We start from the raw sequence: 23,108 nt of genomic DNA on the forward strand, positions 1-23,108 counted from the left end.
TGTATAAAATAATTATTTATTTGTCATCAAATATTAAATTAAAATTTACCATTTTAAAATATATTTTGAAAAGTTACATTTCAAACACTAAAAATGAAAGAGTTTTTTTTTTTTTTTAATAAATAAATTTAAAAAATAATTATGAAATTAGATAGCAATAAATTGATAATCGAAACAAATATAATGGATTGATCAAATTCTTGGATCATCTTGTTTCGAGAAGACACCTCACTCAATGAAATCAATCTTAAAAACAGTTGATCCGAAGTATTTTGACATTTTTTGTTTTATCGCGGGTGGTGGGCAAGCGGCCACGGCAAGCGGCGAAATCAGGAACACAAAATCAACGATTCGTTGGAAGATCGAACTGTTCATAATTTTGATGAACAATTCACTCTGGAAACCTGTTCAAATAAATAGATAACCACTCGTGTTCTTCATTTCGCGGGAAAAACAGGGAAAAGAACTTGCAGTGGATGAGAAGAAGCCATGGCAGCTGTACAGTGCATAAACTTCTGCAAACCATTTGGGACAAAAATGGCTTTCTCCCCTTCTTCATTTGCCCTTGCAATCTCTCGTACGATTCATCCCACTTTCAAAACTTCCAGATCATTGCCGAAGGTCTCGATTTCCAGGTTTTTCATTCTGCACCTTAGTTTTTCTTCAGTTGGAGAATCGAAGCTGTTGTTGTCCTTACGCTTGATTACAGATCGAATAGGGTAGTTCCGGCTGTGATTGCCAAAGAGAGTGCCGATGGGGCGACTGTTTCTACCACCGATGCGTTTAATCTTACTTATCTGGAGGCGGGTTCTTAGTTTTATCTACTTGGATTCGATTATTATTCGTTGATTTTGATTGATATGCTTAGAATTTATCTTCCTCCTGTTTGTTTTAGGGAAATAGTTGGTTGTGGGAAGTGGGCGGTCTGTCCATTTTGGTAGATCCTGTTTTGGTTGGTAATCTTGATTTTGGTATCTCGTGGCTGTATGAGGCCTCCAAGAAGATATTGAAGAATTTCCAGGTAACTTCGGAATGGCTATAAGCATCTACTTTGGTTTCTTTGATGTAGTTGATAAACTTATTCTGATATTTGAGCAATCTTTGTGCAGCTGAGTGAACTTCCTGAGGTCGACTGTTTACTTATTACCCAAAGCCTTGATGATCACTGCCATTTGAAGACTCTGAGACCTCTCTCTGAGAAGTCTCCTAATCTAAAAGTTATAGCAACTCCAAATGCAAAGGCATTGTTGGATCCACTTTTCAGCAATGTAAGCAGATTCTGCTATGAATTCTTTTTCTTTTTCCTTATGCTTCCATCCAAGGCTAAGTTGCTTAATCATGTGGCTAAGATGGTGTTGTTTATTTGGTAGAAAATTGATTATGCAAGCTGATAAGCTCTTGAGGAAATTTTAATTTGTAGTATAAATATTTTGTGAGATCCCACATTGTTTGGAGAGGTGAACAAAGCTTTGTTTATAAGGGTATGGAAACCTCTCCCTAACAGATGCATTTTAAAATTGGGAGTTTGACGGCGATACGTAACGAGTCAAAGCGAACAATATATACTAGCTGTGCGCTTGTGCTATTATGAATGGTATCAAAACCGGATACCGGGCGGTGTGCCAGTAAAAATGCTGGCTCCCAAGGAGGATGGATTGTGAGATCCCACATTGGTTGGAGAGGGGAACGAAACCTTCTTTATAAGAGTGTGGAAACCTCTTCCTATAGACGCATTTTAAAACCGTGAGACAGACGGTGATACATAACGGGTCAAAGCGGACAATATTTGCTAGCGGTGTGCTTGTGCTGTTACAAATGGTATTAGCTAGCAGCAGACACTAGGCGGTGTGCTAGCAAGGACGTTGGGCTCTGAGGAGGGTGGATTGTGAGATCCCACATTGGTGGAGAGGGGAATGAAACATTCTTTATAAGAGTGTGGAAATCTCTCCCTAATAGATGCGTTTTAAAATCGTGAGACTGACGGCGACACGTAATGGGTCAAGTGGACAATATCTGCTAGTGGTGCGCTTGTGCTGTTATAAATGATATCAGAGCCAGACATTGGGCGGTGTGCTAGCAAGGACGTTGGGCTCCCAAGGAGGGTGGATTGTGAGATCCCACATTGGTTAGAGAGGGGAATAAAGCATTTTTTATAAGAGTGTGGAAACCTCTCCCTAACATATGCGTTTTAAAATCGTGAGGCCGATAACTATACGTAACAGACCAGAACGGACAATATCTGCTAGCGGTAGGCTTGGGCTGTTACATATTTTGAGAATCGAATATAATGTCATCTAATAATCACAACACCAGTAGACAACGCATCGATTATTTTATTGTGGCATATGACCCCATCACTTATGACTAGTCACTGGGAAAAGAAGCACATAAAAGGATAGAAGCCGATGAAGTTTAAGATTATTACTAGAAGCATTCCATATACCACTTTGTGCAAATATGCATCGTTCTAAGGCTAGTTTTAGTTATATCCAGGTGACTTATTTAGAATGTGGTCAGAGCTCAGTTATTGAAGCAAAAAATGGATCTCAAGTACTCATTAGAGCCACTGCTGGACCAGTTCTAGGTCCTCCCTGGCAGCGTCCTGAAAACGGGTAAAATAGTATGATAGTTTATATGATGATTATCTATTTAGTTTACTGGTTATTTAGATTCCATATCTCTCTTTATTGAATCTGATACAGGTATCTTGTTATTTCTCCCCAAGGCCAGCTGACTCTTTATTATGAACCTCATTGCTCTTACAACGAGGAATTTTTGGGAAAACAAAGGGCTGATATTGTCATCACACCTGTTATAAAGCAGCTTCTGCCTAATTTTACTCTCGTTTCTGGACAAGAAGATGCAGTTCAACTTGCTAAGCTGCTGCATGCAAAGTATAAATGCTTCCAAAACCTTAAATTCTGTACTTGGTGGTGGCATCTATTTGTTTGTTCTATATAACTATGTTAGAAACCTGAACTTGAGATTAAAAATCAAGAAACTTGGCTCTGAAATATACTGTAATATCAAAGAAAATTTCAAGGGTACTGAGCATTACAGTGGCTCGTTCTCTTCCAAGACTAATCCTATAATGTGACTAATACGTTCTTGATGTCTTAAACATATTTCTATTTTATCTCATCAAATTATGTTTCCTCATGATCTTTCAGGTTCATCGTGCCAATGAATAATGGAGATATGGATAGCAAAGGGCTTCTTGCAAGCTTAGTTAGTGCTGAAGGGACAATTGAATCTTTCAAGGTTAGTATCTACTTCAACCACGGCCATTATGAAACATGTGTCTGAACTGATATGTTATCATATTCATACGGTCATACTTGAACTTTGCATGAAGCTTTTAGGTTCTACTTTGGTTTATTTCTTTCTACCTCGTATAAAAGGATAGAAGCCGATGAAGTTTAATGAGAATCAAGTAGTTCACTAACTAAAGAATGACCAGAATATGGATTTCACAATCTTATAAGCTGAAACATGGTCGAATGAGTGAGAATTGTGTCCTCCATTGTTAACAATGGATTCTGTATCTGTCTAAATCCACCGCGAGTAGATATTGTTCTCTTTAGACTTTCCCTTTTGGACTTTCCCTCAAGGTTTCTAAAATGCATCTATTAGGGAGAGGTTTCCACACTTTTATAAAGAATGCTTCATTCTCCTCCCCAACCCATGTGAGATCTCACAATCCACTCCCCTTCAGGGCCCAACGTCCTCCCCAGCACTCGCTCCCTTCTCCAATGTGGGACCTCCCAATCCATCCCCTTCGAGGCCTAACGTCCTTGATGGCACAACACCTCGTATCCACTCCCCTTCGAGGCTTAGCTTCCTCACTGGCACATCGCCTTGTGTCTGATTCTGATACTATTTGTAACAGCCCAAACCCATCACTAACAGATATTGTCCTCTTTGGGATTCCTTTCCGGACTTCCCCTTAAAGTTTTTAAAACCCGTTTGCTAGGGAAATGTTTCTAAACTTTTATAAAGAATGCTTCGTTCTCCTCCTCAACCAACGTGGGATCTCACCTATTCACTTTTTATTCGGTGATTATGCGGGGTCAAGTCAATTCTTGCCATTATTTACTTTCTACTTCGCTAATGATAAGAGACTTAAAGGAGCTCTGTTAATGTTGATCAATTCAATACAATGCAGGAACTGTTGTCAAAGGAACTTCCAGAGGCAGTGGTCCTAGAGCCTACTCCAGGCATACCACTTCGCATTCCCCCACCTTCAGATCAAGCGTAGTGCCTGGTTAGTCATTAGTCAAAACTCACTTTTTGAATGTATACAATATATTGACGAAGGAATCTAATGAAGCATGTGTGTTCCAGCATTATTCTGGTTCATAAATGACCTCCCCCAAGTTTCATAATAAAATGAAGCCTGTGTTCTTCGTTCAGTTATATTGATCCCGAGATTGATCTCTGAAAGTCTGCAAGATAATTTTTGGTATAGGAGAGTGTTTGAGCAAGGAATAGAAAACATAATGGCCCATGGGCTCCCTTCTGCTGATTAGTTTATGTATCATGAATGGAAGTATACTTGCCTTTTTTTTTTTTTGTTTTACCTGGGTAGGATCTATATTTTAAAACCGAATTCTCTTATATGACTATTCTAAGCGGATCATAGTTTGTACACACCCCAGCTAATTTCATGAGACAATTATTTGATCCTTACATTTGATAGTCAAGAAAACTCGTAAGATATTAGATCTTACTTAGATGAGCATCGTTTGAACTTATTTTCTTTAATCCCTTTATTATTTTCCTATCTCTTATTGATTATTAGGTCAATCCGTGCGTGGTTAGACATCCAAATTTCTAAAACAAGTTTACCGCTTTTGATATTCTTAGCAAACGAAACAGTAGTTTCGAAATGAACTCAAACAAGTCGGCCATGGAAGAAGAGGAATCAAAGAAAGCATAATACTTAAGTTCATCATTAGTCTTACCTAAATATAATTTTAATGGCTAACTAAGATACGCAGTTTTTAGTGTTATTTTTTGTAATATAATATTTCTTAAATTGCCAATAGTTTGAATTATTCTTCTTATCCTCATTTATAAAGTCGTATTTAAAACCAAATTAGATTTTATGATATGAAAATTTGACGAATAATAAATAAATGTCAATTATTTATAATTTTTTTTTATATTCTTTTGTTGGAAGTTAGGTCTCTACCAAAGATAAGAAAAGTGTTAGACGAACACGACTCTCCACAATAGGATGATATTGTCCACTTTGAGCATAAGTTTTTATGGCTTTGCTTTGGTGTATTCTTAAATAATAAACTACTATTCCCTAAATTAACCACGAAGAATATTCCACAAGGAATTTTTAGATTCATTCCCTAAATTAATTACAAAGAATATTCCACGAGGAATTTTTATGCATATTCAAAAATGATCATACATATAAGAAATCAGCATGCAACGTCGTCGTTTTGCGCTTCTGATGGTCTCTATAATGGCCCTCAAAAGTCGTTTGGCCTTTTATTCATTCAAGGGTCATAATCTAAATCTACACGAACTTATCCAAATTGGGGAAGTGATTGTCTGTGCGCGAGAACGTGGGTCTGAATCATAGTCGTGAAATGGAGACCGTCGGATGATCAATCTGCGGTGGAGATCAGATGGGTTGATATTATTATAGATGGGATTGTGGGGGAATCTTGGACCATGCAAGATTCTGTGGGCCAGTCTGAATTAAAGAGATAAGCTAATAATATTCTAAATTAGTATTTTTAAAAAAAAGCTAAATTAGTACAAAATAATGGGTTCGACAAATGACCTCTTTGTTGAACGATGAAAGTCTCACATTGGTTAATTTAGACAATGATCATGGGTTTAAGAATATTCTCTACATTGGAATGAGACATTTTGGGGAAATCCAAAGCAAAGTTACGAAAGCTTAGGATCAAAGTAGACAATATCATACCATCGTAGAGAATCGATGTTCATCTAACACTCTTGTCGTCCCCTATCACGACATAAAAACTACATGTGTAGCAAATTATGAATAGAGACATAACACAGTAACCTAAACATGGATATATAATATGGTTTCAGTTTCTCCACCTACTTCTATACCGATCATTACAAACTAAACTCGATAAGTTAAATATATATATACTCTCAAAAGAAATTGTTAGAATATTTAGTAAATTACAAAATAAAAGGGATAAAGATGAAAAATATTGGTTTTGATTATTATACATGTGAAAGGTTGGAATATTCTTTTATTTGAAAAAATATCAAAAGTCAATTAAGTAATTGGTTGGAATATTCTTTTATTTGAAAAAATATGAAAATTAAATATGAAAAGAGGAACAAATGACTCGTCCTTTTAAAAATATTAGATTATAGATTAGGTCAAATTACACCACTATGATACCATAGTTTCTCCAACTTATAAATAATAAATTTATAATATAAAAAAACGTGACGGAAAGATATTGATGTATAGATGTGGACATCATTTCGTACAAAATATTTAAAATAAAATCAAAAGCAAATTCATTCGAATAATATTATAACGTTATGTAACTATATAAAATTGATTGAGAGTTCGTAAAGTTTCATTTTAACACTAAATATATAATATTTATAGAATTTATCTTATTCTCAAATAACATTATCTATTAAATACGAGAACAAAAAACCGTCATCGATAAAATGGAATGTTGATCAAATGGTGAAAAGTGCACGAAGGGTCGACAAGTTGAAGTTTCACTGTAGACCCAAACGAGCACGAAACCAAAATTAGAAACGGATGCAGTCGTCCTTGAAACGAAACTATCGATGCTAAAACAGTATACTCAATCAACAACCAAATATCAAGATTTTTCTTCTCGATTGCATGGCTATAATTTGTAGAAGGAGTTGAGCTTTGCTCGATTGTTACAGGGACTTCTATAATTTTTACGACTCGCTTAACTTTATATCTTTATTTTTATTCTCTTCGAAACCTCGTTATCATAGTCCATACAAAATGACAACATTTAGCAACATTTAGCAAAAATCTTTTCGTTTCTTTTGATCTAACTTTTTATTTATTTTAGTGGGTGGGTTTAGTGGAATGCTAGTTTCTCGAGTTGGGATAAGATCCCTAACCTTCAAAACTCATTTTTAACCAAACCATTTTTTGAAATAATAATTTTTATATAATTCTTTTCAGTATAAAATATGATATTAAATTTGGAAACGACTGAACAAAGTAATTGATCAAGACAATATATTAATTACTAAAAGATTAGATGAACACGACTCTCCACAATTATATGATATTGTCCACTTTGAGCATAAACTCTCATGACTTTACTTTGGGCTTCCCGAAAAGGTCTCACTCCAATGGAGAGAGTATTATTTGATTATAAATTCATGATCATTCTCTAAATTAGTCGATGTGAGACTTTTATCATCCAACAATGTAAATATGATAGGTCATTTATGTAAAATTTGTAATTTGATCTCGAATGAGTTAAAATTTGATAAAAATATTATATTTTCGTTAGATTATATTTTTTAATATTTAGTAAAAAATTAATGTTTTAAAAATTATTCTCGTTTTTTAAAAGCATTATCTAATTTTTTATTTTTTATTTTTTATGATAATGATATTTTAATTACAAAACTACCTTCAACACAAATAAAATAAATTATAATTAAAATAATTCTACGCTTTCGCCGCCGATGGGTCTCCCCTTTCCTCCCTCCGCCGTCTTCTGCCGTTGCACGACTCTCGCCACCGGGGTCACTTGCCCCGTCGTCATCGCCATGTACTTCGGTGGTGGCGGCGGCGGAGGTTCCCACATGCTTCCGACCACCACGAATTTCTGCACAGCGCTGTCGTGCATGGCAGAATTTGTCGGCCGTCGTGCGTGTAATCGGTATTTCTGAAATTAAATTAATTTAATTTAATTTAACAAAAAATCCTATTAAAAAAAATCACTTTTAATTAATTGGAAGAAATACGAACCTGTAAATGGCTTTTGACTTCATCGTTAGTCAAATCGTCAACCTTCATTAACTCACGAATTTGTTTTGGTGTAGCAACTGTGATTAAATAATAAAATTACTGAGAGTTAATTCTTTTTTTACTGTGATAAAATTAATTTTTTTTACCTTGAGGGCCGCCCAGTCGTTGAAGGGCACGAACGAATCGCCGGTGTAACTCCGACGACCAGCGCCGCCTCCGTTTTCTTTGAGTTTGAGATTCCTTCTCTTCTCGTTGACTGTTTCCGCCGCTGTCTTTGGAGACAGTTTCCGCCGTCGAACTCGATGTCGCCTCCAACACCGGAGAACAACAGACCGTTTTGCCGACAACCGCCGCCGCCTCTGTTTTGGGTGGATTTTTCTCCTTCTGAAATGGCTGAAAACCACCGCCCACGCCTTTCTTTTCTACGTCAACAACCGCCGAAGGCGGTTTCTCAGCAACATCCTGGAAAAAAGAACAAAATTCACACAACTTTCCCGGAAAATCCTCGTCTATTTTCTCGGCAGCCAAAAAGACAAAAAAAACAGAGCAATGGAATTATACCTCAACAACTGGAGGATCCGACGTTTGATTCCAAAGCTGAGCGGATTTAAGCCAATCCAATGGACCCACTTCATTTATATCTGGTTTTGATTGTTCAAAATTGGAATCACCGGAGGCTGTTTTGATCGGAATGAACTCCTCCAAAACAGGGCCATCGGAAGAAGTATGCTCTGAACTCTCCGACGAGACCCCAGATAACTGCTGCCGGCAAGAATCAATAGCTGATGCAAAAACCCAAAAACTTAAACAAAACAAAACATAGAACAAGGTAAAAATCGCCATAGATTCCGGCGACTTACCTCTGGTAACAAGCTCCACACAGAGGGGAAGTTCTCTCTGAAACACCAGAATTTTTCTGCGTTCTTGATCCAGAGCATCGGCATAGTGCCGCAAATCCATTCCCACACGAATATCAACAACATTATCGGGGAAATCCATGAATGATTTTGAATCAAACATAATTTAAGGGATAATAAAACAAAGAAAAATCCGAAGTGAGCCAATGATCGAGAACAGTACAATAAACTTTGAAACCCAAGAGAAATAAATAGAGTTTAGTGGGGAAGAAGAAGATGAAACATAAATAGATTTAATAAATCTGAAATTTAAAACGGAGATAATGGAGTTTTAGAGAGAGAATCAATGGAGGATTCTAGAGAGAGACTAGTCGAAGTCGAGATCTCGCATACAGCATAGAATCTTGAATATAAGAGGATTTTTTTTTTTATTTATTAAATTTATATTTAAATAAAATTAAACACTAAATTTTTAATGATTTTATTTATTTATTTATTTTAACCATATTAGAACTATATTTAAATAAATTAATGTTAGCGTAATTACGATACAAAAATATATTTAAATATTTATAATGTTATTTTTATTATATTTAAAGTTAATGATATATATTTTAAATTTTAATTTAAAATTTAAAACAAAATTATCATTTAAGACTTTGTGTAACTAGTCAATATTATGATGGGCTTGGGCCCAATATCATTTTAAATTTTGGGCTGGCTTTATTTAACTAGTCGATATTATGATGGGCTTGGGCCCAATATCTTGGGTTTGAATTAAGCCCATTTTATGTAGAAATTTGGAGATACCTATAATTATTGAAAAAGAGTAATTTTATTTTTATTTATTTTAACTATATTCGTATCAAACACAAACAAGAGTTTTATATTATTAAGTTAAATAATAATTTTGATTCCTTTTTAAACAAAATCATATTTGTGTAAATACTTTTTTAAAAACCTAATAATTTAAATTTTGTTTTTAGTAGCTTATTCAATGATTTGGAAGGATCAAAATTAATTTTTTCAATATTAATGAATAAAATGTGCTTCAAATGATTATATTATTTAATTTAAATCTTTTTAAATTTAAATTGGAACAATATTTTAAAAGTATATGTAAGATATGATAATATTTTTATTAAAATTATTTTATTTTTTAAAAAAGGTCCGAACAAAAAGGTGTTTCAACTTTGTAACCCAAAACATTCAAAATCCAATCCAACGTACTATTCTATTTTTGTGGGTTGGATTGTTTTTTTTTTTTTAATTATTTAAAAAAATATATATTTATTAATAACTAAAATCTCAAAAACCTCAAACACTACCGTAAAACTACCATAAATCTGTCAGATATTGTTCACTTCTTACAGTTAAGTATCTCTGTTAACCTCACAGTTTTAAATGGCGTCGGAGAAGTTTCCACACCCTTTTAAAAAAATATTTCATTTCCCTTTTCAACTGATGTAGAATCTCACAATCCATCTCTGGCGATCTAAAGTCCTCGCTGGTACACACCCCGATCCACATTACTTAGAAAAAATGAGCCACCAGTTCAGGTACAAGATACTATCATTACGGATAATTAAACATCCAACCCGTAATCTCAACAGAAAAAATAAGCACACTGTAACACCATTTTTTTAGGTTGGTTTGGTTGACCGGACAAAACAAAATATCAATCTTTGAATCGAGAACTTAATTAAACCTTACCAAATCGAAAAAAATCTAACTCAACCCCACATTTATGATTTAGGATGAGTAGTTTGGATTAGTCGGAATCATAAGAACACCGGAAAGGTTCGATCATATTTGTTTCTCTCATTTATACAATTCTTTTTGCTTGTGAGAGAGGGGCATTTTTGCAAACATAAATATTTTCTATCAAGTCCCTCAAAACACGTGCAATAAATTAAAAAAAAATAATTAAAAAAAAAAAAAGAAAAAAAAAAGAAAAAGGAATTTTTACGTTACAATGCTCCGACGATCCTTTGTTTTTTGTTACATTCTGAACTCAAAAACTCCATTTCTCTTCTCCTCTTCTCACTGCACCCACTACTCGGCGTTACTTTCATAATGTCCACTCCAAATAATCTCACCGTCTGAACCGGGTTCGTGTTGGACCCGGTCGAGGGTGTACTCTTACTCGCCTTCCATTCGATGTATAGCTGCTTATCTTCACCGGTGGATTTCAAGAAGCTGACGACGTCACCGGCGGTTAGGTTCTTCTCCTTAACGAACCGGCTCCACCCTTTGGTCAACACGTAGCTTTGACTACTATTCCAATACGAGTACCTGAACCGCCACACTTTCCCGACGCCGTCTTCGAAGTTTAAGAGTAGTCCTTTGGCGGAACCGGCGGAACCGGTTTGGAGAGGGAAGTTTTTCTCGGCGTGTTGTTTAGGGATAACTAAACGGTTCAATTTCCCGACATCACTAGGCGTAACGGCTTTTTCAAATAAAAGTTCACGAGCGGAATCCGATTCGTTATCCGAACCGGATAACGAACCGTTTCTTTTACGATCCGAAGATAATAAATCGGCGTTTCGTTTGCTTTGGTGTAGTTCGTCTAGGTAGGTATGTTTACGTAGCATGTCGACGATTTCAGCTTTGGAATGGGAGTTAAGAAAGGCGGATACGACGTCGTCTACTTGACCGTGAGATAACGGTTTGAAATTGGTAACGGCGTCACGACCACGGAAGCGTTGGGCAGCCACGTCGTAGGCACGTGCGGCTTCGTCTTCTTCATTGAATGTTCCCAGCCATACCCTTTGGTGCTTCTCGTAAATCTGCGCGCCCCATCGTCCATTGGGCTGTGGTACCACTCCTTTGAAACGGGAGGAGGGTAGCTTCCGGGATTCAGCCTCGACGCCGCACCCGACGGCGGTGCTGGAGTCAGCAGAGTCCAAAACGATACTGGTAGCGCCGCCGAGACTGGTGTCCAGCGGCGGAGATTTAATGGAAGTGGTGGGTTGGTCCATTTGTGTAAGAAGCGTATTTGGGGGAATGAACTGGAGAGGCGTGTTGGGGATGGGTGGATTTATACAACAGCCGGTGGACTTTTTAATTAATGTTATTTTCCAAGTCTTACGTTTTTTTTTTTTTTTTTAAATTAAAATAAATAAAAGAAAGTCCATAAATATGGAAAATATGAGTCAACTGTGTGAGAGGGTGATTAATTTAGAGAGAGAAAAGGAGGGTATGGTATGGAGGAGTGGGGCCCAGGGGAAGGCAAGTTGATGGGGTTCACATGACCCTGGACCGTGTTTTATTTAAGTTCATCCCCCCTGAATTTTGCTGCTGATTCTTTTTTTTTTTTTTTTTTTTAATAAAGGAAAATAAATAAATAAATAAATAAAAGATGGAAAATTCTCCATGTGGAATGTATCTTATCTGATGATCCTGCTGCCGCCGCCTGCTTCCTCTATTATTTGGTTTGCTTTGTTGTTACCAATCCGAATCTTACCTCTCTTTTTTAACCTTACCCTTTTTTTTTTTACCAAATTTATTACCGTTCAATGTAAATTTAAATTTGGTTGTTGATGGCTCCAACATTCGTGTCGGTCGAGTTGAGAAACCTCTCCTATTTTAAAATCTTTAGGAGAAGTCCAAATGCGAAAGTCGGAAGAGGACAATATTAGTGATGAGTTTGGATTCTTATAAATGATATTAGAGTAATATAATGATGAGTTTTGGTTGTTACAAATAGTATTAGAGGTCAGTTATTAGATCCTCCGAGTCACTAATGATTGAAGTAGGACTAGACCCAGTCCATAACAAATGCATTTTAAACTCTTGAGAAGAAGCTACTCAAGAGTGGCTCTAATCCAAACATTTATATTTTTTTTTTAATTATTATTAATAAGAGTGTTCAAATGGCATGTTAACCAAACCAATCTGGCAATTTAAGTAATAAAAATTTGGTTGAGTTACAATTTTTATTTGGATTGAATTTTTGAAAAATTGAAAATTAAAATTGGTTTACGATTTAGATCAACCCAACCCAACTCCTAATAGAGGTTGGGTACTGCTCATATCACAAACCCAACCAACTTTAAAAGTTTTGAGCTCGTAAAAAATAAATTCCACCCAACTCACCCAACCCGAACTCAATAGAGCTCAATTCGTGTACCACATAACCATCGAACCTTCGAAATGACTCGCATTCAAATATGATTTTCGATTTATTCATCTAATTTTAAATTACTCGAGTGTCACTTACACAGTTGGGAGTTCCAGTAGGGTGGGAACTCTACTCCAAACCAAACCCTAATTCCACTCCCACACCCACCAGATTCCTCCTCCTCCGCTTAATAAAATAAACAAAAGTACTATAATTATCTTGTTTTCTAATTCCCTCCCATTCTTCGCATCGCGTCCAATAATTCCACCTCTCCATTAATCTGCACCGTCCCTTCTTCATCTCAATCAACGGCTCTCCAATAACCCTCCCCGGGCCCACTCCTACGCGCCTCTTTTGTTTATATTATTTTTTTATTTGTACATTTGGCTATGCCTGTACGGAATTGTCCTGGGCTTTTTCCGTGGACCCCACCTTTTTTTTCTTTTTTTTTTTTTAATTAATTTAATTTAACATCCTTTCCTATTACTAAAGATTATAATAAAGATAGAAATTGTTGAAGTACTAGGTGAGTGGCCATATTAAATCGCCAAATCACTTTCATAAACATCCACGTCATCCATCTTAACTTCAATAACAATAATTTATAAATAACTAAATACATCTATTAATAATATCAAATATTTAAAACTTTGGAATAAAAAAAACAGGATAAAATTTTAATTAATGCTGCACCAATTTGGCAAAATACAAGATATTAATTAATTTTTTTTTTTTTTTTAATGATGAGGTGTCATTCAAAGAGATGAGGCTGTGTGTAGCTGCTTTTGTTGACTACAACAAACCTTAATTATGATTGGCTATGAAGTGGGACCCACTCAATGACTCTGTGTGCCACATAGACCATTCCTCTTCTCTTCTCTCCCATTGGTGGAGATTAGTGGGTTATTTTATTTTATTTTATTTTTATTTATTAATAAAAATAAATATAGGGTAAATGTGAAAATATTAACAAAATTAGGGCATGGTACTTAATGAAAAAGGCACGTGATTGTGATTTAAAATAAATCGTGTCACTATGCACGTAACTCATCGATAAAAATTAGTCAGTTGGGTGTCATAATTGAAGGGTTTATTTTAATCGATCGTTGATTTTATACATTAATGAGACACTTTTTACCGATTATGGCTAATTTACATGAAAATTTATTTATTCGTCTTTGTAATATAGTTTTTTTCTTAATCTAATAATTTATTAAATTTATCTATGTTCGTATTTTATCAGGTCAAAGAATGGGTCGGACCGAGATTGGGGATACGTACAGTCCTTGAGGACTAATTTATTGTTATATTAATTCATGTATTACCAAATATACTTCTTTTTGTTATTTATAAAATAAAGCATATTATTAATGATATTATTCTAGTCTTACTGTAGAGTAATTAATGTCCACTAATTATTATTCTTGCTCCTAATTATTATTAAACAAATTAAGCCTAAAAAATTTAATTGGGTAGATTATTGACGAGATTAGATTAGCCCATGCATAATCAACGGTTATTATTAATTTCTTTTCATAAAAAAAAAAAAAGAAAAAAGAAAAAAGAAATGTGAACGCACGTTAAATCACATACAAATATATATATATATATATATATATATATATATATATATATAATAATGGACCCCTCATTTTGGGGTCTTTATTTAAATATGAATAAAGAATGCAAGTGGGGGCTATAAAAAGACGAATACGTCATGTTTGCCGACATGGGAAATTCAGAAATTTGATTTATTTTATAGTATTTTTTAGGGGTAAAATGGTCAAATGAAAAATTGGCCACTTGGAAGGGAAGCAGCTTGGGTGGGGGGGTTTGGATAAGCTTTAATTTTTACTTGTTTTCTTATTCTTTGGGCTTCCTTATTATTCATTTCTCACTTTCCACATTCACGTGCATTTATACTCGGGGCTTAGGTAGAAGATTCCATGTCTTTCTTAGAAATGTCGGGTTTGGATTCATCAAAGTTTTAAAACGCATTTATTAGAGAGAAGTTTTCACGATCTAAGATCTTAAAATTCATACTCGATGTGAAATCTCACAATCTACACTCTTTGGATGCCCAATGTCCTCATTGGTACACTGCCCGTTGTTTGGCTCTAATACTATTTTGTAACAAACCAATGTGAGATCTCACAATCCACATCCTTTAAAGGTCCAGTATCCTTACTAGCACACCGCCCCAATGTTTTGCTCTAATGCCATTTGTAACAACCAAAGTCTAGCCCGTTACATATCACCGTCAGCCTCACGGATTTAAAACGTATATATTAGGGAGAGAGTTCCACACTCTTCTAAAAAATGTTTCGTTTCGGTGTTCATTCAACATGAAACCTCACCGGTAGTTTAAAGGATGAAATTAGCTATGAATTCAAATTTGACATTACAAAATGCCTAAAGACAAGTCAGGTAGACAAACTAATAATAATAAATAAATAAATAAATAAATAAATAAAAATCAGTCCTTGGAATCCAAAGATATGGGAACTTGCGTATATCTAAATGCATTGCATCTCATGTATTATTGTTTTATTTCTCTAAAATATTTTAATTAAAATATTATAAACATACCCATTTGATAAATATATATATATTTAATATTTTATATAATTGCAATATTATTTTCCTTTTAAGTAGCTGAGAATTTAAAATATTTCACAGTATTTGAACACAACAATTTCCATAATTATTAAAACAGTCAACATAAATTAATGCAAATATTAATAAAAAATAAAAAAAATATTTGGAATCTGATTGGTCAAATAGTTTACTTGCTTTTGCAGTAGACTTCAGCTGGGAATCATACTATTAATATCAACTTGACGTATTACCCAACAATGGCAAAAAAGTCTAATATCAAAACCTAGTGGCCCAAATGTTAATTTTTTAAAATACATAATTATTGTATCGTTTTATTCAATTTGTCTTTAATTAAATAATTTCCATATTGGATTCTTCTTTCTGGGATTTATTAAATAAAAATATCGACATTTTCCACTTCACCCTTGTGGTGTTGTAATCTGCGACGTGGCCTTTCCTCCAACGCTTACTAAAATACTAAATTAAGCATTATCTAATTACCCACTTTCATTGCTTAATCACTATTATCAAATCTAATTCATAAAATATTATTTATTGTATGTAATACTGTATTTGGGTTAGCTCGGCTCCAGTGCTATTAGGGTTTCTAACGTAAAAAGGTGATTGATCGTTTGTTAACGTTCAGGATCCTACTAGATATCTCAATAATGAGATTGGATATTCGAATACCTGCATCTCGACTTCGATGCTATCAGGGTTTCTAACGTAAAAGGTGATCGACCGTCTGTTAACGTTTAGGAACCTACTTGACATCTGAATTATGGGATTGGATACCTGAATACCTACACAAAGGAGGGAGTAAATGAAAATAGGAAAATAATAAAGGGAATAATGAAGAACTTGAAAAAGTCAAAGTCAAAGTCAAAGTAACGTTGGCAGTGTAATTACTAATTAGTCCTCGTCGACGGTTTGAGAAAGTCATGCACTGGTAAAGAGTTGGCAAGTGGGATGGGCCTACTGGGTAACGCGTCATTTTAAACCGGTTGGGCTCGTCTCATAAGGCCGAAATAAATTCTTTAATAAAACGCATTTAATATTATTATATCTTATTTAATTTTAATTAATAAAAATATCTATAAATTTTGTATTTTCTTAAAAAAAAATATTTATAAACATTAAAAAATATCTTTACACTTACATTTTAAAACCAAAATATTAATGGTTTGAGTGAAAATAAGTGTATTTTTAGCCTTTAAATTTTTATATTTTTTCATATATAAAATTTACATTATTTCACGACGGATTGCATAATTTTCATTTTTATAATTAATTAATAAAAAAAACAAACAAAAGTAGTGCATTCTTCATCTACATCATCTATTTCATTACGTTATATTATATATATTCTAGAATTTAATATAGTACGTTATATTATATATATTCTAGAATTTAATATAGTTTTATACCATGTTTATATTGCATATAAACGAACACGGTGTATCAATCATATATAATGACATTCCATCTTTATTGACATATATAATTCACATATTACAGAATTTGATATATACTTCGTTCATTTATTGAACCCTGAAATAAAATATTGGAACAATACCTATAATCTATTCGATAAAATTTTCCAAAACATATATTACTTCAAAAGTTCAGAAGTCGAAAAAAAAGTAGTTAATTAAGAGAAAGAGAGAAATGTATACACCGACAGTGGGAGCGACGCTAATGATGGAACGTGCAAGACAGTGAGACGAAGTGTCGAGGGACACGATGACAACAACAACGGGTAGTTGTAACTGCACGATATGGATGATATGATGATGACGAAAAATTGAAGGATAGACGATGGAAATACATAACATAGTTTCTATTATGTTGGGCTACGAGATTTCTAACGAGCAACCGAATTCTCGTACATGGGCCTTGTTTAATGTCAGAGCCCATGGGCTTGGTCCAGAATCAACAAGGCAGTTGTGGGTTGGCCCACAAAAGTAAAGCAGCTCAGGCCCAATAAAGTTACAAAAATTGAAAAAAAGGATTTAATTTGATTATGTATATTTAATGTCACATCATAAATGTAAATATAGAACAAGAAATTATTGAATTTTTTTTTCTATTTTTAAAAAATTCAGTCTATGAATACATAACCGTAACCGGTCAAAGCGAACAATATGTGCTGGTGGTGGGTTTGGACTGTCACATTGATAGCTTTTCGTTTGTATTTGATTTTTTATATTAAAAAAAAAAAGTATTTTTCATAAGTTTTTAATTAATTACAAGAAATAAAGAGCAAAATCCAAAAGAAATGTGCCCATATTATTAAATACACTTAATGTGGGGATTGAATGCAAATTTGCAAAAAGGCCCCTGTCTCTCCAACCCCTTTTGATGGGAAACCAGATTCTTTTTTTTATTATTATTATTTATATAAAGTTAAGGAGCATCCACGTGGGGGAGTTTTGTTTTTTTTATTGAGATTACAAAATCATAATTAAAAATAAAAAAGGAAAAAAAAAAGATGTGCACGTGTAAGTCTGACGCAATTTCTGAGCATTCCTTGTTATTTAGAATTATGAAAAATAAAAAAGAAATTAAAATAGAAGAATCCCAGTAAAAGACACACACTCTGCCACTGTTATTTTTTTGTTTTTTTATTTTATAATTTTAAAAAAATTAAAAAAAAAATAAAAAAAAAATTCCCTTTTGATTCGTGTGATCTTTCTCGTAAAACTTTTACTCATTGAAGTTTGTCTGTTTTGTGTATTTTTACTATTTCATCTCTTCAATTTTATCTCTGTTTGTCAGTTTTTTTTTTATTTTTTTTACCTTGGGGGTAGTTTGAATTTCGAGAATTGTTTGGGTATTTTTGACTTGGACATATACCTACCACTGTCAAATTTATTGGGACCACAGTAAAAAAAAAAAAAAAAAAAAAAAAAAAAAAAAAAAAAAAAAAAAAAAAAAAAAAAAAAAAAAAAAAAAAAAAAAAAAANACCTTGGGGGTAGTTTGAATTTCGAGAATTGTTTGGGTATTTTTGACTTGGACATATACCTACCACTGTCAAATTTATTGGGACCACAAAAAAAAAAAAAAAAAAAAAAAAAAGTTCGAAAGTGACGCTCAAATATTTTAATACAATTGTATTTAATTTTTATTATTTTAATTATTAAAAAAATTACTTTCTTAAAACTCAAATATAAAAAATTTACGACGTCACACTCTATTGTCGAATATTTTTAATTTTCATAATAATTTTAAAAATAGGATAAAATTAGATTGGTTTGGATCGTAAACCCTATTTTTTTGATTGGTTGAGTTAACCCGATAAAAAAATATAACTCAATCTTACTCTCGAATAATTATTTGTTCGATATTTGAGAATTCTGTTGTCATGACTAAGTTTAAGGCATGACTCTGATACCATGTTAGAGATCACGAATCTTCATAATAGTATGATATTGTCCACTTTGAACATAAGCTTTCGTAACTTTACTTTGAGTTTTTCCAAAAGGTGTCATATGAATGAACGATGTATTCCTTTGCTTATAAACCCATGATCATTCCCTAAATTAGTCAATGTGGACTCACTCCCAATTACAGATTGTTCGGAGTTATCAATTTATAGGAAATTTGTAATTATATTTTTATATTATTTAATTTACTATATTTTTTTTAATAATAATAAAAAAAAAAGTGGCATTAATGAGGGATAATGATCCCAATTTGGAGGAACAGGAGACAGGGAAGGCCGGTTGCTTTACGTCTCAATTCTTCATCGTATTATGCCCCTAATACCTGCAATAATTTCCGGAATAAATAATTTTTTAAAATTAAAAAGAAAAAACCTAACTACCTACTGCCCTAATTACTTTAATTAATCAAAAATTTAGTTCGGGTTTTAAATTCTAACCTAATTTTTTGTTTATTTAATTCGACCTATTAGGGAGAGAGAAGCGCTCATGTCTCTCGAAGAATCTTATAGTAATGATCATAGATACACAAATAATGACGTTGATAATTATTATTTGTTAGGTTTTTCTCGAATTACGAGATCTTTATCTTTTTAAAATTTTACGAAATCTATGAAAACAAAAAGCCTTCTCTTGAGCTTCACGATAAACAAAAAGATAATGGCGAAGGAGTTTGGATGGTGTCGCTCCAAACGTTCTTCATACATTTTTTTTAAACGAACTCGAAATTGTGTTGGAGCATTAGTGACCCGAGCAACTTAAATATAGTTCACAATTTAACCCAATTCACTCTTCTATTTTTGAGTTCGGTTGAATTGAATTTTCGTGTTATATCTACAAGTCACAACGCATTACTAACATCAGTTACAAATGTCAAATATTCTTAATCTTCATTTAAAAGTAGTGTATGTTAGAGTTAGAGTTAGGTTGGTTGTAACCATGTTTTTGAATTACCCGACCAAAAAAAACAACTATAACCAAACCCAACTTGAGTTTGGGTAATTCAAGTTGGTCAAGTTCTTAACGTCAAACAACGTACAAATCATGGACCAAATATCTACATATCGTGGCAACAATATAATACGATGTTACGATTGAACGAGAGCGAGTAGTCGAAGTCGAGATTACGAGCCCGGCAAAATTGCAAAAGAGAAAAAGGTGGTAGGTTTAATGGTGTATGTGGTGAAGTGAAGAAATAAGGTAGAAAGGGCAAGGGAGCAAACTTGGCGGCCTTGTTGGTTCAATGGCCGACCCACTGTGCTGGTGGATGGTCGAGTCCTACAGACACACCAACCTTCAGTTCTGTAAGGGCACATACGCCCTACACTTGGGGGGCCGACCTCCCTCATTCTCATAAATATTCTTTGTCCTCTAATTTCCTGCCATAAAAATCTCCCCTTTTTTTCTTTCTCATTTAGATACAACGTATATTATATATTTTTATATAGCTTTCGAATTATAATTTATATCCAATTATATTATATGCTCCATTAATATATTTTTGTTATGTACTTTTTCCTCTTCATCATTGTGTATTGAATTTGTTTCTCGTGAGCTGTTCGTTGTCTTTATGTTTCTTTTGAAAAATAACTGTTCTGTGTTTATTCTCTCTTTGGTCTGCTTCATAATTTAGATGTAACTGACCAAATTGTCCCAAAATGTACTATATGAGATGTGATTAGTTGTCAATTATTCTTACCCGAGGTATATGTTATCAAAGTCGTTGTTGTTGCTTCATTACTTACGTTTTTTCAAACATTTCTCTCAATGGTTGTCCCGTTAAGTCAAATGTTCTTCATAGAAAACATATCATTTGTTATGAAACGTAAGTAACTCCCCTGTGATCGTTACTATATCCATATCAAAGAGATGATTTCGTCCATTGTAAGATGCCGACGATATAAGGTGAAGATCTCCTAGTGTAGAAGTGTCTGTCCCATTAAACTTATCCGCTCCAAATTCAACTACCCTGATGGCAAAGGAACAAACTTTTTCAACTTGACCAGAATCGATTCTATGATCGAATAGCAGAAGTGCTACTTAATAGTCAAAACCCCTCGTTTGAATTTTCACCGATCACGTTTTAATTCTCGTGTAAAAATATTTTATTATTAAAAATTACCTCGTATTTTATTATTAAAAAGCGATCTTTTCACGATGGTAAAATGCGTCTTTTGGGATCAGATCATATAAGTTTGGACCACATTCATACATGCAATAAATTGAAAATATATAATATGATTCCATTGTCACATAATAACAATAATAAATAACATTTTAATATATATATATATATATATATATTATATGATGGGTAAATGTGGGTCCAAAGTGAGAGGCTTGGTCTCGTGGGTATGGGGGACACGCGAGACTCTTTCACGCTCCACGCTTTGCCCCTTTCAATAATAATAATTAATCATTTTCAAAAATTAAAAATTAAAAATTAAAAATTCAGATAGAAAAGCCATCCCATTCTTATTTCTATATAAGAAAGCTTCCATTTCTCTTTCCCTTCTCAAATCCTCAAGAACACGAAGAACACGAAGAACAAGAACAAGAACACGAAGAACTGATACTCGAGACAAAGGATGAAGATGAATAGCGCGAGCATTGGGGGATCCAAAAGGAGGGTTTCAAGCAGAGGCCTTGGCGAAGTCATAAGACAGCAAAGAGCACGGCTTTACATTATAAGGCGTTGCGTTGTTATGCTTCTTTGTTGGCACGACTGATTCTTACGCTCGTCATTGTTTTGTACATAGAAAAGCTTCATTTTTTTCTCATGGGAAGATCAACAAATTTTGTAATGGGTAGATGAAGGAAAAAAGTGTAAATCTTGGCATCAATTATTGTTATTTCTACTAATTTCTCTTTGTTAATTCCTTTTCATGCATGAAATTTGAGCAACTGGGGGAGTTTTGATTGAAGAACACAAGGGTTTTGGTATGAACATTGAATGAATGAATGAGTGTGGGTTTGGATTATCCAGAAAGCCCCCATGTGCTGTGTTCTTTTCAGTACTCTTTTTGTTTCTTTTTGGAATTTGTTTTTTTACTCTTTCAAATAACCATTAACTGTTCTAAAGCTTCCATTTTTTATGTCATTTTTTTGGGTTATTTGGACTGTTCATTAAGGTTTGTGTAATCTAAGATTAAGAATTTAGGTTTTGTTTCCAAGTTATGAATTTGTTGATGTTGTGAGGGGTAAACAATAATGGGGTTTGCCATTACTTACCATACATCTTAAATTCTTCTTATCCATTTTTAGATTATACTTGGGTTTACTAATTTGTACGAGACCGAGGGGAACGGAGCATATCTTATGAAGGTGTGAAAATCTCTTCCTAGCAAATGTGTTTTCAAAATTGTGAGGCTCACGAGTATACGTAACAAGCTAAATTGGACAATATCTGCTAGCTGTAGGCTTGAGTTGTTACAGTGATATCAGAGCCTATCACCTGACGGTGTGCTGGGGAGGACGCTGGGTTCTAAAGGGGTGGATTGTGAGTTCCCACATCGGTTACGTAACGGACTAAAATAGACAATATCAGTTAGCGGTAGACTTGGGTTGTTTGTTATAGTGATATCAGAGCCCATCACCGGGGGGTGTGCCAATCAGGATGATGGGTCCTAAGGGAGTTCTCGATGGGCCTAAATGGAAGGTGAATTGTGAGATCCAACATCAAATACATTACGGGTTAAAACTGACAATATCTGTTAGTGGTAGGCTTGGGTTGTTACAGTAATATCAAAGCCTATCACTAGCCAACGAAGATGATGGGCCTTAAGGGGAGTCATCGTTGGGCCTTAATGGAAGGTGAATTGTGAGATTCCACATCGGTTACGTAACGAGCTAAAATAGGCAATATCTGCTAGCAATAGGCTTGGACTGTTACCGTGATATTAGAGCTTGTCACCGAGCGGTGTGCCAGCGAGGATGCTAGGCCCTATGGAGGTAGATTATGAGATCCCACATTGTGTATGTAATGTGCTGAAACAAACCATATCTTTTAGTGACGAGATTAGAGATTCGAATCACTCACTCTAAATTCTTGCATCCATCTCTTTCTTTTCTAATTCTTTTTTAATTTTTTTCCTTT

General features: G+C 34.1%; 4 protein-coding genes across 7 annotated transcripts; 2 read left to right on the forward strand and 2 right to left on the reverse strand.

Annotated features, from left to right (window-relative positions):
• Positions 1-234: 234 nt before the first annotated feature.
• On the forward strand, positions 235-4,933 carry LOC111467532. Of its 4 annotated transcripts, none has more exons than XM_023112467.1 (9): positions 235-635; positions 710-803; positions 896-1,021; positions 1,110-1,268; positions 2,494-2,612; positions 2,703-2,894; positions 3,171-3,261; positions 4,166-4,264; positions 4,867-4,933. In XM_023112467.1, exons 1-8 carry the CDS (start codon positions 490-492, stop codon positions 4,256-4,258), a joined length of 1,020 nt encoding a protein of 339 aa, XP_022968235.1. In that variant the 5' UTR covers positions 235-489; the 3' UTR covers positions 4,259-4,264; positions 4,867-4,933. The 4 variants fall into 4 exon arrangements, with proteins under 4 accessions (XP_022968235.1, XP_022968233.1, XP_022968234.1 ...); XM_023112465.1 differs by having other exon boundaries at positions 4,802-4,930; XM_023112466.1 differs by lacking the exon at positions 4,867-4,933 and adding an exon at positions 4,345-4,729.
• Positions 4,934-7,656: 2,723 nt separating this feature from the next.
• LOC111467535 (transcription factor HHO2-like) lies at positions 7,657-9,218 on the reverse strand. The gene is made up of 5 exons (XM_023112469.1): positions 8,851-9,218; positions 8,552-8,772; positions 8,137-8,452; positions 7,991-8,067; positions 7,657-7,907 (listed from the first exon to the last, which is right to left on the reverse strand). The coding sequence occupies exons 1-5, from the start codon at positions 9,008-9,010 to the stop codon at positions 7,677-7,679; spliced, it is 1,005 nt and encodes a 334-aa protein (XP_022968237.1). The 5' UTR covers positions 9,011-9,218; the 3' UTR covers positions 7,657-7,676.
• Positions 9,219-10,635: 1,417 nt separating this feature from the next.
• On the reverse strand, positions 10,636-11,870 carry LOC111467534 (AP2/ERF and B3 domain-containing transcription repressor RAV2-like). The gene has a single exon (XM_023112468.1). The coding sequence runs from the start codon at positions 11,826-11,828 to the stop codon at positions 10,818-10,820; it is 1,011 nt and encodes a 336-aa protein (XP_022968236.1). The 5' UTR covers positions 11,829-11,870; the 3' UTR covers positions 10,636-10,817.
• Positions 11,871-21,518: 9,648 nt separating this feature from the next.
• LOC111467617 lies at positions 21,519-21,995 on the forward strand. Its single transcript, XM_023112587.1, has one exon. The coding sequence runs from the start codon at positions 21,601-21,603 to the stop codon at positions 21,739-21,741; it is 141 nt and encodes a 46-aa protein (XP_022968355.1). The 5' UTR covers positions 21,519-21,600; the 3' UTR covers positions 21,742-21,995.
• Positions 21,996-23,108: the final 1,113 nt, after the last annotated feature.

Source organism: Cucurbita maxima, unplaced genomic scaffold (assembly GCF_002738345.1).
Source record: "Cucurbita maxima cultivar Rimu unplaced genomic scaffold, Cmax_1.0 Cma_Scf00034, whole genome shotgun sequence".
NCBI lineage: Eukaryota > Viridiplantae > Streptophyta > Magnoliopsida > Cucurbitales > Cucurbitaceae > Cucurbita > Cucurbita maxima.

Coding starts and splice junctions, on each gene's coding strand:
- LOC111467532 (XM_023112467.1), top strand. CDS start 490: ATGGCAGCTGTACAGTGCATAAACTTCTGCAAACCATTTGGGACAAAA. Junction 1,269..2,493: donor TGGATCCACTTTTCAGCAAT/GTAAGCAGATTC, acceptor AGTTATATCCAG/GTGACTTATTTAGAATGTGG. Junction 2,895..3,170: donor GCTAAGCTGCTGCATGCAAA/GTATAAATGCTT, acceptor ATGATCTTTCAG/GTTCATCGTGCCAATGAATA.
- LOC111467535 (XM_023112469.1), bottom strand. CDS start 9,010: ATGTTTGATTCAAAATCATTCATGGATTTCCCCGATAATGTTGTTGAT. Junction 8,773..8,850: donor TGTGGAGCTTGTTACCAGAG/GTAAGTCGCCGG, acceptor TTTTTGCATCAG/CTATTGATTCTTGCCGGCAG. Junction 8,068..8,136: donor ACGACTGGGCGGCCCTCAAG/GTAAAAAAAATT, acceptor ATTTAATCACAG/TTGCTACACCAAAACAAATT.
- LOC111467534 (XM_023112468.1), bottom strand. CDS start 11,828: ATGGACCAACCCACCACTTCCATTAAATCTCCGCCGCTGGACACCAGT.
- LOC111467617 (XM_023112587.1), top strand. CDS start 21,601: ATGAAGATGAATAGCGCGAGCATTGGGGGATCCAAAAGGAGGGTTTCA.